Below are 15,438 nucleotides of genomic sequence, written 5' to 3'. Positions count from 1 at the left end.
CTCAACCAACTGAGCCACCCAGGCGCCCCTAAACTGTGAGTCTTGAATACGGGGATAAAGCTTATTCATCTCTGTGACCGGTGCGGAAGCGCTCGGTGCCTGCTGCACTGAACTAACTTTGGCAATTGCCAGGAGGTCAAGAAAACGAAGACATCCGCAGTCAGTTAACGTTGCTACTGGTAAACGTGTAACCCCAGGAGAATCACGGTTTCTGTAGCGTCGGCAATGATTTCGCAGCTTACTGAAGGGAACTGAAGATACAGGAGACCGGGAAGCAAGAGCTTCCAGAACTTTCCATGCCCGCCCCCCCCCCCACCCCCCCAGCAACCGGAACGAAAACACAGAGAGACCAGAGGACCAATGGTATTAGCCACCGAGGCACGTGTGGAAGGGCCGCCGGAAGCGCTCCTGGAGACGCAGGGCCTCTGCGCCCCACGGCCTACCTGGTACCGGGGGTGGAAGCCCATGTAGTGGTGACACTGCTCGCAGTGGTGGTATGTGTTATAGGCCGCGTACTTGGACAGCCTCATCCGCGCTGTCTGGCGCCGCACGTAGAGCTCCTCCGGCTTCCGGGACGTCCCCCTGGCTGCAGGAAACCCCGGCGTTACAGAGCCGCAGAAGGACAGGACAGACCTTCTCTCGGCCGCCCGCTCGCAGTGGAAGGAACTGAAATGCCGTAATAGGATTTTGTGCGACGGCACCTGCCTGGGCCCCGAGGTGACTCGGCGGGTCAGAAACAACAGAGGTTCAGCGGGAGAAGCTAACAGGCCACGTTCACGAGGGGTCTCGCCGACGGGGCCCACGAATATCCTACACGCACATCTTTAAGGATTCGCCACCTGACAATGCAAATGGGTGGCCGACTTCATACGCAGACCCTGCACCACAGAGGAATTGTCTCTGTTCTTTTCAAAGGACTTAGCAAGATGAAGACTTTAACACTAAACCTTAATTAGGGACTGGTCTGTATGAAGGATCGTTCGCTGAACACGGTTCTAGGGAGAGACAATTATCAGCTTGACACGGAGACTGGTATCTTCCTTTCCTTTCCACTCACCAAACTGTTCTGGTCAGTGCTTAATATCGCACCGGCCACGAATATCTGATGGTTGCCGAAGGTGACCCTGAAACCCTGGCAGGGTCATAATGCTGTGAAAGTCGGCGGTCCCCGAAGGAGGAGGGAGAAAACAGGACACTGAGGGTAGAGAGGGAGATGGGTGCATTTCGTGAGGACAACTCAAATTCCTACATAAACACCCATGCCTTTTATCCTCTCTTAACCAGAACCTTGAGGATATTCTGACCGTGACCACCCGCCAAGAGAGCGCGCATCAAGGTCAGCATGTGCTGAGCCGCAAGGCTGCCTTCGCGGAAAGAGCTCTTCCTCGTCTGGTGGGGCGGTGACCTCAGTTCTGTACCAGGCACTGCTGGCTATTCACCACCGCACCACCGAGCTCACGGCCGACACGGTTCCACTCGGCCCTTTGCGAGGCTCGACCCGGGACTCTGGAGGAAGGTGGGGCAAGAGATTTAGAAGTCTGACCTTCACTCTTCACGCTCTGAAGGTGCGAACAGATCAGACTGGCGTCTTCGTACTTCGGGTCGTGAATAATGTAGTCAAAAGGCAACTTCTTGAACAGCTCCAGGTCTGGCCAGGGGTCACTGAGCTGGAGGTAATGCCAATCGGACTCCTCTCTGAGGTCTGTAAGATTGTTGGAAACACAGGCAGGTGACAAACTAGGAAATGAGAATGACCGATTTTAAAAAAAATTTTTTTAAATGTTCTTATATTTTATTTTTGAGAGAGACAGAGTGTGAGCGGGGGAGGGGCAGAGAGAGAGAGAGAGAGAGAGAGAGAGAGAGAGAGAGAGACAGAGAGACAGAGAGACAGAGAGACATAGAGACACAGAATCTGAAGCAGGCTCCAGGCTCTGAGCTGTCAGCACAGAGCCCGACGTGGAGCTCGAACTCACGAACTGTGAGATCGTGATCTTGGGTGAAGTCGGATGCTTAACCAACCGAGCCACCCAGATGCCCTGAGAATGACTGATTTTTAAATGCGTTCAAGGACGATGCTCGTGGTGAGCTATCACTGAGTCTATGGGCTACTGGGGGGACGGGGGTGCTACTGTATCTCAAAGGCTCCCAGAACATACTGCATCTTCAGGATTGTTCTAAGGAGGCAAGAGGTGCCTCTGGGTCCACCTCGTAACCAGAGGACCCGCCTATGCTGTGTTTCCCATGGGATGAGTTTGCTTTCCTGGCTCCCCCACTGACTTCAGCAACTCCCAATATACCTACCACTTGCTCTGAGCTTCCCCCCAGCCCCATCCCCCACATACGTAGGTTCCCAACGCCAATGGAACCTAACATAGTTCTTGTTCTTGTTCTAGATCTAAACGCTACGCAGCCAGTATGGCCACGTCCTATCACTGCACCTCTACAAAGCCTCTTCCAAGTGTTCAGACCCATTGGTTCCTCCCTTCTGAATGCCAACACCACACGTGGTCCAAACTCCATCTCTACACTCGCCGTGTATCATCTTGCGATAATTGGTGTAGTCTATGACGCTCACGCTAATTGCTTGCTGGCTCAAAAGCAAAAAAAGTCTAGTTGGTCCAACTCAAATTATGTAACATATTGATTTTACATCTAGGATATGTACACATGACCAGAGTACCTGTCTAGAAGAAAGAGAAGGAAGGAAGGAAGGAAGGGAGGAAGGGAGGGAGGGAGGGAGGGAGGGAGGGGAGGGGAGGGGAGGGGAGGGGAGGGAAGGAAGGGAAGAAAGAAAGAAGAGAGGCATGTTTATTGCATATTTAGTAGGCACTCAAGGCTTCATATGTAGAACATCATTCAACCTTCACAATGCCCCGTAAAACAGAAATTATCCACGTTTTACCAAGAAAACCAACGTATTAAGAGACCATCTGAGAAAATGGGCTTTGAAGTTTAACAAGCTGGGTTCAAATCCTGTCATTGTCATTGAGGTATCCAAGAAAGTGAGGACACAGAGACTCAACACGGCTGCTGGTTTTCATCTGGAATAAAGTTCCAAACTGTGTGTGGGGCGGGGGTAGTGTGAGAGCTCCGAGGTGGGATGAAGAGCCTCTCTCCTTTTCCTTCAAAGGGACGACCAAGGGCTGGATGGGCTTCCTTGGTTCCAGATTTCCTTCAAGCCAAAACTCAAACACGGTCAAGAGCATGTAAAGAATAAAGAAGTGTTGTGTTTGCAAATGACAGGACTTTCTTCTAAGGCTGAATAATATTCCACTGCGTGTATATACCACACTTTTCTTTACCCATCATCTGCTAATGGCCTTTTATCCATCAAGGGACCACATATGGTTGTTTGTGTATCTTGCCTACCACGAATAACACTGCAATGAACCTGGAAACTACGAATATGTCAGTTAGCTTGACCGCAGTGGTGATTTCACAACGTACATGTGTATCAAATCATCAGGTCGTACACTTCCCACGTAAAAGATACCAATAAATAAAAAAAAGTGCCATTTAGCCTCCGTGCAACTCACTGGTTCCCTTTCTTTGCAACTCGGGCCAGACTCCTCATACAAATTTTAATTCCCAAAGCGACGGATTCATTTACCAGACCAAGTTTACGAGCCGCTGAAGGAAAGTATGCAAAGACACTGGAGCATAAAACAGCGGCTCAAAGACAGTCTTACCTTAATCAGGGCAAACTCTGTTCTGAGAATAAGGAGAAATGGCTTTCCCCCACATGTCATATACTTGGGTTTTGCCCTAAGATATTGACCTATGCGCTCGGCTGCCCGAGTGGGGACCTGCCCGGATGGATAACCCTGCTTCAGAAGGCCGCGATCAAATCCAGCTCAGTTCCAGCTCTGCTGTCTCCCAGCTGGGTTCCTGAGCAAGTTACTTATCAGGAAATAAGCAATTATTCTCAGGGTGGTGTGCAGAAAATTAAATGTGGCCATTACGTAAGGTGCCCAGCACACTGCTTGCCACTTGGAAGATACTCTGTAAACAGTAGTTATTTTTAGTGGAGTAATTCCATCCCCATGAAGGCCTCCCAGGCACTATTCTGATATTGAGCAAGATGACGACAGACAAGGGAGAGACAAGAGCACCCCACGAGGCCCCGGCAGTGAGCGTGGTCACTGATCTGAGAATTCCATCTGGAGGGCAAAAGACACAAAGTCAACCCGAGCAACCAGTGACAGAGGATTCCAACCCCAAGGGTCACCAACGCACGACTCACGGATATTGATCTCTTCTTCATCATAAACATCCACTTCCGTCAGCCGGATGAGCATTCTGGACAAAATACTAAGGAACTGCAGGTAAGCACCTGTCTTCCCAACCTGTGAAGACATTAAAATTGGAGCCCACGGTCCGCACACCATCTACGTGCAGGCACCGGCCGGAGCACCGGACCCACTTCGTTTCACCCACCTTTTTCTTTTTTTTTTCAATGTTTTTTATTTATTTTTGGGACAGAGAGACACAGAGCATGAACGGGGGAGGGGCAGAGAGAGAGGGAGACACAGAATTGGAAACAGGCTCCGAGCTGTCAGCACAGAGCCCGACGCGGGGCTCGAACTCACAGACGCGAGATCGTGACCTGGCTGAAGTCGGCCGCTCAACCGACTGCGCCACCCAGGCGCCCCTCACCCACCTTTTTCAAAGACCTCACCTAATTAAAGCGAGAGCCTGGGGGGTGCAAAGCCATTTCTGGGGAAACGAGGCCCCAAGAAGCATGGCAGGCCGCAGACGGACTTCCGTGAGCGGCAGACCCGCCTGCTTATAAATCGCGGCCATGCGTCTCTAGTTTTAATCGGTCACATTTTCTAAGCTGTTAGAAATAGGACTTTACCACAAACTGAAGAAAGGTTGCTTCAAAAAATGAACTGCCGATATGAAGCATAGTAATGTCTTAAGAGAATCTTGCACAATTAGAGATGGCTATTCTTGTGTTAATACGTCTATGGTAAGAGAATAAAATCTTAAGACATAAAAGGCTGGCATCTCATTTCTCCTCTCCTAAGACCAGGAAAAGAAATAAAATTATTTTTCTCTCCTTCCTGCTCTTCCTTCCTGTATCCTAGAGTCCCTGTTCCCTCAGCCCAGCAGCAGGCTAGGACACCATGAATCTTCGTAAAACCTGGTCACAGTTGATTAAATGGGCACCTGTGGGCCAACTTCCCACCCTGTTACTCCGGGAATGTGCTTTCTGAGCTCTCGGCTCAATGCCTGGTTTGTAGCCAGCACTCAACAAGTGTTGATGAACAGAAATGACTTAAGGAAATATGAAATATGACTGGGGGAAGCTTCAGAGAAAATATTTGCAATACATGCAGTAGACAGAGGATTAAATTCTGTAACCTCCAAAGAGCTCCTGCAAAGTAACAGGAAAATGTCAGATGCCTGAAGGAAAAATAAACAGGAGAAACAGGGCAGAAAATCCCTGTGAAAGCCATAGCAGTGACCAAGAAATATATAAAAATATATTCAACCTTAAGAAAACTATAATATACTAGGTTTCATCTATCGAATAGGCAAAATTTTCTTTAAGATTGAGATATCCAACAACATGACAGTGTGGAGAAACCAGGACCCCCTTTTTCCACTTTATAAAAAGTTAACAGGGGCGCCTGGGTGGCTCAGTCAGTTAAACACCCGACTTTGGCTCAGGTCATGATCTCACGGTTCGTGAGTTCGAGCCCCGCGTCGGGCTCTGTGCCGACAGCTCAGAGCCTGGAGCCTGCTTTAGATTCTGTGTCTACCCCTCTCTCTACCCCTCTCCTGTTTGCACTCTCTCTCTCCCTCAAAATAAACATTAAAAAATTTTTTTTAAAAGTTAACACACGTTCCCGTAAAAATTCCAGAACCACACGGTGACAATGAAAGAGAATGTTCACAAATCCTGGTCCCTCTCCAGGTTAACAATTCAGCAGCAATCCTGCCAGCGATTTTTTGGGGGGTATTTTTCACACACAGAGACGTACACATACACGCTGATACTTTTTTTTCCTTGACATTACACTATGCACGTATTATTCTATAACTTAATTTTTTTTTTAATTTAAATATCTTAAACCTCAGTGTCAGTATACAGGCCTCTGACTCCAACTTCCTAGGCTGAATTGCATGACACAGTTGTGCCCGAATTTACTCAACCAACTTTGACCAATGGAATTTAAGTTGTTTCCAGTCGCTTTTTTTCACTACTGTAAACGATTCTAAAATGAACATTCTTACACATATTTGGGGGGGGATTGTATTTCTTGGGGCAGGGTCATCATAAGGAAATTAATACACTGAGCTGGAAGGGAGCAAGTCTCACACTGTGACAGTGGCAGTACTGATGGGGACAGGAATAACTAGGACACATGCTTTCTATGGTCAGGCCGTGCCCCAGGCACCCTGCGGGGATTCCCTTGCCCGGTGCTCACATTTCTGACGTCATTCTCAGCTGAGGACACCGAGGCACGGAGAAGGCCGGATCCCACGCGGGGTGTCAGGTGAGACCCGAGGCCGAACTTGACCCCAGGCGAGAGCCCACCTTGCACCTCAGCACGGTTCCGACAAAGGCCCTTCCAAGACCCGACCCAGTCTTCCCTCACACGCTCCGGACTCTTGGCAGACGTCTGCCATTTTGACAAGTGAAATGGCCTTTCGTTGTTAGGAAACCACAGTGGGGCCAGAGGCTGGGATAGGGACAGGCGGCCAAAATCCTCCAGCGCAGAACCCAGGGCAGGGGGGCGGGTGTGTGTTTCTACCTGGCACGGACCGGACACGGGACCGAACAAAACAACGTGGGGAAAGCGGAGTCACAGTCGGACGGAGAAGCACCCGGAGAGAAGCCCCCCGGCCCCCCGCGTCACACAAGGCAAGACGCTGAGGTCAGAGGACAGAAGTCGGCCAGCCGTCGGGGGGGGGGGGGGGGGGGCAGGCAGGACTCGGCCTCCACCCGGCCGCCCACTGTAGGGTCTGCTGCGGGGATGGCGAGCTGTGAGGGTGTCGGCCCCCCCGCACCGGCCCGGTGGGCGCGAACCCGAGAACCCCCACGGGGCCCGGGCCCCGCAGGGCGGCACCCACCTGAGGGGGCCCGCTGAGCAGCAGCCGGCGTGGGTGGAAGCTGTCCACGCGGCCCTCGGTGCGGTTGCTGTAGTCCATGTGGCTGGGCCGGGGCACCGTCCACTGCCGGTAGTAGAGGGACTGCTCCGTGGACGTCATGGTCTTGCTGAGCAGCGGGCGGAAGGAGCTGGCCCACATGACCGAGTGGGAAGGCAGGAGCGAGGCGGCCTTGGGCAGGCCGCTGCTGTCGGTGGCCGTGACCATGTCGTACACCAGCTTGGGCAGGAAGACGACGGGCGGCTGGCGGCAGGCCTTGGTCAGGGAGCACTGGGAGGCCTGCGGGACGAGCGCCCCGGACGAGGACGACGAGCCGGAGGAGGACAGCTGGGAGGACGACGGGGTGACCGACACCTGGACGCTCCTCTGGCTGCCCCTGGGGCCGGAGTCCGGCTGGGCGGCCAGCCCGGGGCTGCGCCTGCTGATGACCGACGGCGGTCCCCGGCCAGCGTGGGGCCTCTGCCTCTCCCCGGGGGCCCTGCCCTCCTCCGACGGGCCGCAGGGCTGCGGTGATCGGGCCCGCTCCCCCTGCGAGGGCGCCCCGGGCTGAGCCGAGAACTCGCGGCACGGTGCCGAGCCTGGGGAGGGATGCACCTGTCAGTCACGCCCCGGGAAGGACCCTCGCAAAGGAGCCCACCTTTCTGCCTTCCGCAGCGCAAACCCCCCGCACTAGACAATCGCTGGGGATCTTCTGAACGCAATTCCACCTCTGGGCAAATATCAACCTCTTGGTTCTGTGACAAAGCAAGACTTGCTGAAGGGAGAGGGAGAGAGCAGTTGTCTTGTGGCAGGACTTCAGCCCACACCCTCCCCAGCACCCCGCCCACTGCCTCAAAAGCCTCTCCTTTGCAACCTCCTGACCGGACCTGTTCCACAACACCCTGCCTCCAGGGCTCAAGCGAACTCTGGCCCCCCCCCCCCCCCCCCCCCCCGCCGTGCACGTGTTCCCCGGAACGCCTCTCCCTTCTAGACCCTCACGGAGCTCACATCTCACCTCTGCACCAGAACAGCGGTGGCTTCTGGTTCAAACTGGCAGCGAGACTCACAGGACTCAGTGGGCTTTACCAAACACCAGACCTGACTTAACCTTTAGGAGAATCCGGGCAAGGAAACGCAGCCCACACAGCAGCCGCTCGAATACGGACTCTCTTCAGCCCCTCCCCCACGTGGAGCACGTTGAGACCCTGGCGAGCGTGGTCAGCTGGGCACACGGGGCCGGCACCCTGCTCTCCTTTTTATCATCCCAGCTCACAGCGGCCCCGCAGACCGCAGGCCCCGCAGGAAGCAGGGCAGATGGGACACTGCACGGTTGTCTTCACCGTCCTTCCCCAGGGGCCGGTGTGGAGAGCAGACTAAGGGAGGCCCGGTACCCCGTACACCCGCCTCAGAGAGGCCTTCCCGCCGCCCCGCAGCCCTCGGCTCGGCCTGCAGCCCGTTCCCCACACCACGCGGGCAACCTCCCCGCCGGATCCGAGCTCCCCGGCAAGGGCCCCACCACTCAGCCCCGCAGCTGGCACCTGGCACCCTTCGAGGGAGGGCACGCACCGGCCAGTGCCCCTCCGCCGAAGGCCTGACTCCTGCTGAAATACCTCGTCGTCCTCAGACAAGGCACTTGAAGTGACTGGCTCAGAGTCAAGGGACGAGCCGAAGACAAGAGACGGGGAGGCAGTAAGGGACCTGGGCGCCTGGCCTGGGGCCAAGGGGACAGATGGGCCCGAAGCACGTGAAAGGGGAGTAAGTTTGCAAAAGTAGACCAAGGGAACCCCAATGTCTTCATCCACTTCCCTAGGTTGTGACGGCCGGCCTGGTAGGACCCGGAGGACGGACACCCACACGGACCTTCCTCTCCATCCACCCCAGACCTCAGCTGCTCTGCCCTCCCCTGAATCCAGGGGCTCTGTCAGTCTATCAGATGAGACTCACCCCCACCCAGGTCCCCACCCTGACTCGTGTGGCTGTGGCCAAGCCTCACCTCCCTGGGCCCCCAAGTCCTTCACCTCTGAAACGCATGGGTTGTACCCAAGGGCACGAAAGGCATCTCATCAGAGACCCCTATGACCTCAGGACCCTCTGAGGAGTCCCGATTAAGAAAATTGTCTCACCTGACTGAAGAACCCCAGGAGGACAGAGGCCAGCTCATAGATTGGACCCTCTACTCCTGAAGACACTGCACGGACCAGTGTGCCCCCAGAACCTTCTAGAAAGCGGTCAGGCCAGGACTGGGGAAGAAGCAAACCACCACTCCTCTCGATTCTGAACAGCATCGGTTCATTCGCTCACCCATTCGCCAGCTCCACCCTGGGGGCCCAGGCTCCCCGTACCGTTTGGGGCAGCGGAACCCGGAGGCCGCTGCACTTGGCTTTGCTGACTGACCCGAGCCGAGGAGAAGGTCTCCCTTCCGCCACAGAGTTACGGGCCCATGTGGAGGAGGCCTCGTTCTGACCCCCTCTGGCCACAACTGTGGGGAGACCCCCACACGAGGGCTGTGAGGGGAGGGGCAGAAGCCAGGAAGGCTCTGACCCCCACAGCTACGCCCTGACCACGGCCAGGCGCCCGCCCGGAGCTGCAGCCCGTGTGACCGTTCACTGTGCCCGAGCATCAATCACGCTCACTTCCACAGCCTGAGCCTCCTCCGTCCAGAAGATCTTCTCTTCCCAAAGACACCCAAAGGCCAGCTGCCCTCTGAAACCGGCAGCGACTGGGCCGAAACCTGCCCCCACCGGAGACAAAATTTCCTCTTCGTATGTGCGACTGTCACCCTTCACGCATGACCATGTGTGCACAAACGATAAGACAGCCTCTCTGGTAACGTAACGTGGTCGAAGAGGAACGATGGACTCCCTGACGGCAGGACTGTATCCAGTCTTTCAATGCCCTGACTCAGATGCCAAGTCGGTTCTCGGTAACGGTCGCGACAGGAGGACGGGCAGTGTCGTTGGCGGTGTGCCAGTCCTGACCGCTCCCAGACACCAGGCGTCTCTCAGGCAGAGACTGGGCATCTTACCTACCTTCCCCGCGGTCTGGGTCCAGGGCTGGGTGAACACCTGCTGCCATTTGCTGCGTCCCCCCGCCCCCCGCCCAGAGAAATCTGTGTCCACTTCTCTCTGCCCTCAGCCTCGACCAGCACACCTCAGGTCAGCCCCTCTCCTCCCCGAAGGCGCAGGGATTCATTCTCCTGCCGAGCAGCAAGGCCACACCGCCCAGCACCGGCCACCGCGGGGGGCGGCATCCACGATCTTCCCCGGGAAACGCTGAGGTCCTGCCCAAACGCCTCACGTCCCAGATCCCAATCCGGAAACACAACTACTCCCTCAGAAAGCCCAGTTCTTCCAAGGGTCCCTTCTCTTTCCAGTTCTAGGTGAAAATTAAGGATCTCTTTTCATTCTCTGAAATCTCAAAAAGAAACGTCCCGACACGCAACTCTCCCACCTGGAGACTTACCGGAAGCTTTCGAGGAGAGGGAGGACGACGCCGAATCATGGGAGCAGGACCTCTCCCGCTTCACCGGGCTCCTCTTCTCCAAGGTGGAGCCTGCCCCAAGATACACGCTCGCTGAAAATGCCTCGTGATCCCCACCTCGTATGCCCGCCCAGCACTTCACAGTTGGCAAGCTGTGCTCCCACCTAGCACCCACCCACCCACCCAACCACCCGGCTAGCATCCTCTAGGCACCCACCTCTGACAGAGCCCTGAGGAGGCAGGTGGGGAGGGACACAGGGCAGGCCACCCAGGCGCTCACGGCTCATGGGGCCCCTTCCCGTGAGCCGCAGCCACAAGGGGGCGTAAGAGGTGCAGACAGAGACCTGGACGCTGGGGGGTCAGGCCCCCACCCAGCACAGGGAAGCAGGAGCAGGTGATATCCTGGAAAGGTGACCCGACCTGAGCTCTGAGGGGCCAGCAGGGGCTTCTAGGTGAAGCCCAGAGGTGGGGGAACTCAAAGCCAGGGGGAGAGCCTCTGTGTGGCCCAGACGTGACAAGAGCAGAGCACAGCCAGGGAACCCAAGAGGTGAGAGTGGCCAACAGCACGGGGAACAGCGGGGCAGGGGGCTGAGAGCGGAGATGAATGAACACTGAGGCTAGAGAGGTAGGCTGTGAAACACCCAGACTGTGGACTCATCCCACGGGCGACAGGCATTTTAACATCGGGGTCACATTCACGTTTGTGAAAAGAAGCTACGAGTCTGCACGGCAGGCCTTCTAGACTCCGTCTTACAGGTGAGCAGTCTGAGGCCAGGAAACGAGGCACGGCTGTCCCAAGTCACACAGCCAGCAGACGGACCGGGAAGAGAAGCCTGGCCTCCCGACCCTGCTACACTGTCTACCCCGCAAACACTTTGCGGTTTTGAATCGACAGCTTTGTCCTTTTCCTTGCTGTTGATGACAGCCACATGCTGTGCTCTGCTCTACCTGCCCCGCTACGATTCGGGGCTGCATTTCCAGCTCTTCAAAGGAAACGGGGTCTTTCTCATAAATCTCGATAACGGACACATCCTGTCGATTCACACTACCAGAGGGTAAGGCCACGAACGAGTCAAACAGAGCATGAACCTGAGTCCTGAGAAACTCCAATTTTCCTTCCTATTCTCTAAGACTTCCAGAGCTAGGAAGAACCCATGGGGATTCCCATTTTCTCACACCGCCAAAAAAAAAAAAAAAAAAAAAAAAAGGCGGGGAGAGAGCAGAATCAGAATTCAACAGTGGACTCGGAGCTGCTGAGCATCGCCCGGGGCCCGAGGGTCACAGCCATCTGGACGAGTCCAGGCAGCCCCCCCGGGGAAGAACAGCGGGGAGCAGACCCACCACCTCTCACCTTCCGTCACCAGCTCCTCGTCCTCGTTGTCTGTGCTGCTCAGCTTTTCCGCATCGCTCTCCAAGGGCTCGTTCCGGGCCGCCTTCTCCAAAGAAACCTCGTTGCTCACAAAGTAAGCGGCCAGGCCCAGCTCCTGCTCCAGAGCTGTTCTCACCAAGCAGGAGGAGTTTATCAGACGCAGGTCACAGTACCTCAGAGACCTGGAGGGAACAAGAAGGGACCTACTGAGTGTCTTCTACAACGGAGGCACTGCTCCCGGCGCTGGGGGGAAATGGCGATCGGGACCAGCACCCTGCCCCCTCTTCAGGGCCGCAGGACTCGTCTAAACAAAGAAGCAGACAGCATCACGGTGAGCCTTTGGCAACCAAGTCTGTGGAACGTGAAGTCTCCTGGGGCACCTGCTATGTATTCAGCCCTGTCCTGTGTGTCATCAAAAGAGTGCTTTCAGGCCAGAAGAAAAGCAGGCTTGCACCCCAGCTCTGCCACTTCCTGGGGCCAGAACCTTCTGTGAGCTGGGCAACGTCTTGCAGGCTCAGACTGTTTTCATCTGAAAGGGGAGAGTAAACATTAAGAGCCATCGAAGTGCACCGTCTGAGGACGACACGCAGTTAAGTGGGACGTTTAATTATTCAATCGACACTTAAAACGTGCCCAGGACGGAGCTGGATGGCAATCAGATCACTGCCATATTAGAAATACGTGTCTGTCTGGAGAGACAGACACCAGCAAGTGATGAAAGAGGCAGAGGAGGGGACCCAGAGGACAGGCCGACGCAGGGCTCGGGGCGCTTGGTGGAAACAGCAAAAGGCCTGGAGAGAGGCAGGTGTGGGTTCCAATCAGGCCCTATGGCCTCAGGCAAATGACTTTCCATTGGCTCATCTACAAAGCAGGAGAGTGATGCTGTTGTTGCAAGGAGTAAATGCTGTGTTGAAAGTCCGGCGCGGAGCCTGATAAAAAGAAGGTACTCCGTGAATGTCTGCTCAAACCTAAGATCGCTAAAGACACGGTCTTAATCCTTAGGGAGCCAAGGAATGGGAAGAAACAATCCATGCGAAAAGCAACAACCAAGGCCAAACGTTCTGGCCCGTGAGGATGCTGCGTGCCGTGGCCCTTGTGGAAGGAACCCAGGCTTTGGAGTTGGGCAGCCTGGAGTCCATGGTCTGCCACCCAGGCTTAATCTCTGGAAGTCCCCATTCCTCCACCGCTCAAAGGACCTCTGAAATATTACCTTCCCCCAGGGTTATAGTGAGAGTAAAATGAACTACGGCAGTGAGAATCTAGTCCAGTGCCAGCACGTAACAGGAGCTCGATAAACGACTGCTCTTACTGTTTCGTTTTACCAGGAAAGACGTGCAAAGGCCCCACAGCCTGGCTGCCTGCTCTTCTCCATGGGACTTAAGTAAATCTTTAGGAGCCAACCTGGCATCACCAATTCAAGCAACTGCCTTACTGGAGGCCCAGTGACTTTCAGTCCTGAGTGTCTACCTGTCTGTGTGACGGTCTAGAGACCCCAGGAGACACTGAGGGGGCTTGCAGCTGACTTCTCCATCCGTGGCTGTGGTCTCCAGGGGAACAGCCTTCGAGATAGCGTTATGTGTGGAAGAAGGGGTTCTTCCTACGTGGCATCAGCTGCCTGCCACCTCCCAGAACACCTCCCACCCCAGGAGGGCCTGGCTGCCACAGCAGCCTGGACACCAGGAGAAATGTGGCTTTGGCCCCCCAGATGATCCGATACTTTCCTAACTGGAACAGCCATCCCTAACGCACACGGTGATCATCGTGCAGAGAGACAGAGGGAGGCATCAAACCCTAACTCCAGCTGTCGGGCCTCCACCCACGGAGCCCAGAAACAGCCATCCCACCCCGCCCTCGGCCCAAATGGCGCCTAAGAACTAGGAAAAGCGGCCCAGACCTCAGAGACGTCTCACTACCGTAGGCTGGAAAACCGTCGTAATGAACACAAATCTTTGATGACTCCGAACGTAAAGATTCCACCTGCCGTCGGACAGGGGAAGCCTGGCCTGCCAACCCCCCAAAGCTGTGTGCCTGTGGCCCTTCGAAGACCCGCCGGGGCACAAGCCCCCTCCCCTCACCTTGGTAAGGATTCCCCATGAGGGTCCATCCCACTGAAGATCAGGATGCAGGGCAGGCCCTCCAGCTCCAGGTAGGTCTGAGGTCTCCACTCGGCGTCCTCGATCTTCTGCCACAGCTGCGGATAATTAAAAAGCCACAAAGCAGTGAGACTCCTTCCTTCTGGGCGAGCCCAGCTCTGTCCTTTCGAGAAAAGGACGGTTCCTCATACTGCAAACAAGCATGTCGTCTGCACTGGCACTGTATTCCCAGCCCCACGGCCCGGCGCGTATCAGCTGTTCCCGAAATACCTGCTGACTGATCCTCTGGAAGAAAGCGCACATCCTCGATTGCGTCTAACATTTTTGCTGTGTTTTCTTCGCTGTGCTGCCCTGCGTTGCCTTTCACCCACTTCCTACTCAACTGTGCTCTCCGTATGCTTTCTAACCCTCCTGCCTTTCCTATCCTCTCTTGGAGGGTTCAGTGAGAAGCTGTGGGCCAGGAGTTTAAAAAAGCAAGACAGGGTTACTGGGTGCCTGGGTGGCTCAGTCGGTTGAGCGTCCGACTTCGGCTCAGGTGATGATCTCGCAGTTTGTGAGTTCAAGCTCCGTGTCGGGCTCTGTGCTGACAGCTTGGAGCCTGGAGCCTGGAGCCTGGAGCCTGGAGCCTGCTTCGGATTCTGTGTCTCTCTCTATCTGCCCTTCACCGGGTCGTACTCCCTCTCTCTCAAAAATAAACATTAAAAAAACAAAAAGCAAGACGGGGTGCCTGAGTGGCTCCATCCGTTAAGCATTCAGCTTTTGATTTAGGCTCAGGTCATGATCTCATGGCTTGTGGGTTTGAGCCCCACGTGGGGCTCTGCCCTGACAGCATAGAGCCTGCTTGGGATTCTCTACCCTCCCCTCTCTGCCCTTCCCCTGCTCATACTCTCACTATCACTCTCAAGATAAATAAATAAACATTAAAAGTAAATAACTAGGGGAGCCTGGGTGGCTCAGTCGGTTAAGCGTCCGACTTCAGCTCAGGTCACAATCTTGCCGTCTGTGAGTTCCAGCCCCGCATCGGGCTCCGTGCTGACGGCTCCGAGCCTGGAGCCTGTTTCGGACTCTGTGTCTCCCGCTCTCTCTGTCCCTTCCCCTGCTCGTGCTCTGTCTCTGTCTGTCTCTCAAAAATAAGCAAACGTTTAAAAAAAAAAGTGTGCTTAAAAAATAAAAATGAATAAAGAGCAGGCCAGTGTGATTTAGGGAAGCAACATTCATTAAGTAATTTGGTATCGCTGGATGAAAGCTGCAGGTGGGGACACGAGCGGCAGCCAGAGGGGTGGCTGGGTATAGAGGGCACGTGAGGGACACCAACACTGAGGCACGTGTCGCTGCTCCATCGCCCCGCCCCCGCCCGGTCACCGCGCGCGCGCGCGCGCGCACACACACACACACACA

General features: G+C 55.1%; 1 protein-coding gene across 6 annotated transcripts in view; it reads right to left on the bottom strand.

The window, feature by feature from the left end:
- The window catches only part of GREB1 (growth regulating estrogen receptor binding 1), a 145,967-nt gene that overhangs the window by 17,261 nt on the left and 113,268 nt on the right, over positions 1-15,438 (bottom strand). For all 6 annotated transcript variants that reach the window (XM_058682558.1, XM_058682556.1, XM_058682555.1 and 3 more), the window contains 7 exons: positions 14,023-14,138; positions 11,930-12,129; positions 10,561-10,650; positions 7,084-7,697; positions 4,244-4,346; positions 1,544-1,702; positions 444-586 (listed from right to left, as the gene is read on the bottom strand). In XM_058682558.1, coding sequence (XP_058538541.1) covers positions 444-586; positions 1,544-1,702; positions 4,244-4,346; positions 7,084-7,697; positions 10,561-10,650; positions 11,930-12,129; positions 14,023-14,138 — 1,425 coding nt within the window. The remainder of the gene's footprint in view (positions 1-443; positions 587-1,543; positions 1,703-4,243; positions 4,347-7,083; positions 7,698-10,560; positions 10,651-11,929; positions 12,130-14,022; positions 14,139-15,438) is intronic.

This window comes from Neofelis nebulosa, chromosome 9 (assembly GCF_028018385.1).
Source record: "Neofelis nebulosa isolate mNeoNeb1 chromosome 9, mNeoNeb1.pri, whole genome shotgun sequence".
In the NCBI taxonomy this organism is placed as follows: Eukaryota; Metazoa; Chordata; class Mammalia; order Carnivora; family Felidae; genus Neofelis; species Neofelis nebulosa.
The sequence above is the reverse complement of the archived record's forward strand: the minus strand, read 5'-3'. Positions and strand labels throughout refer to the sequence as shown.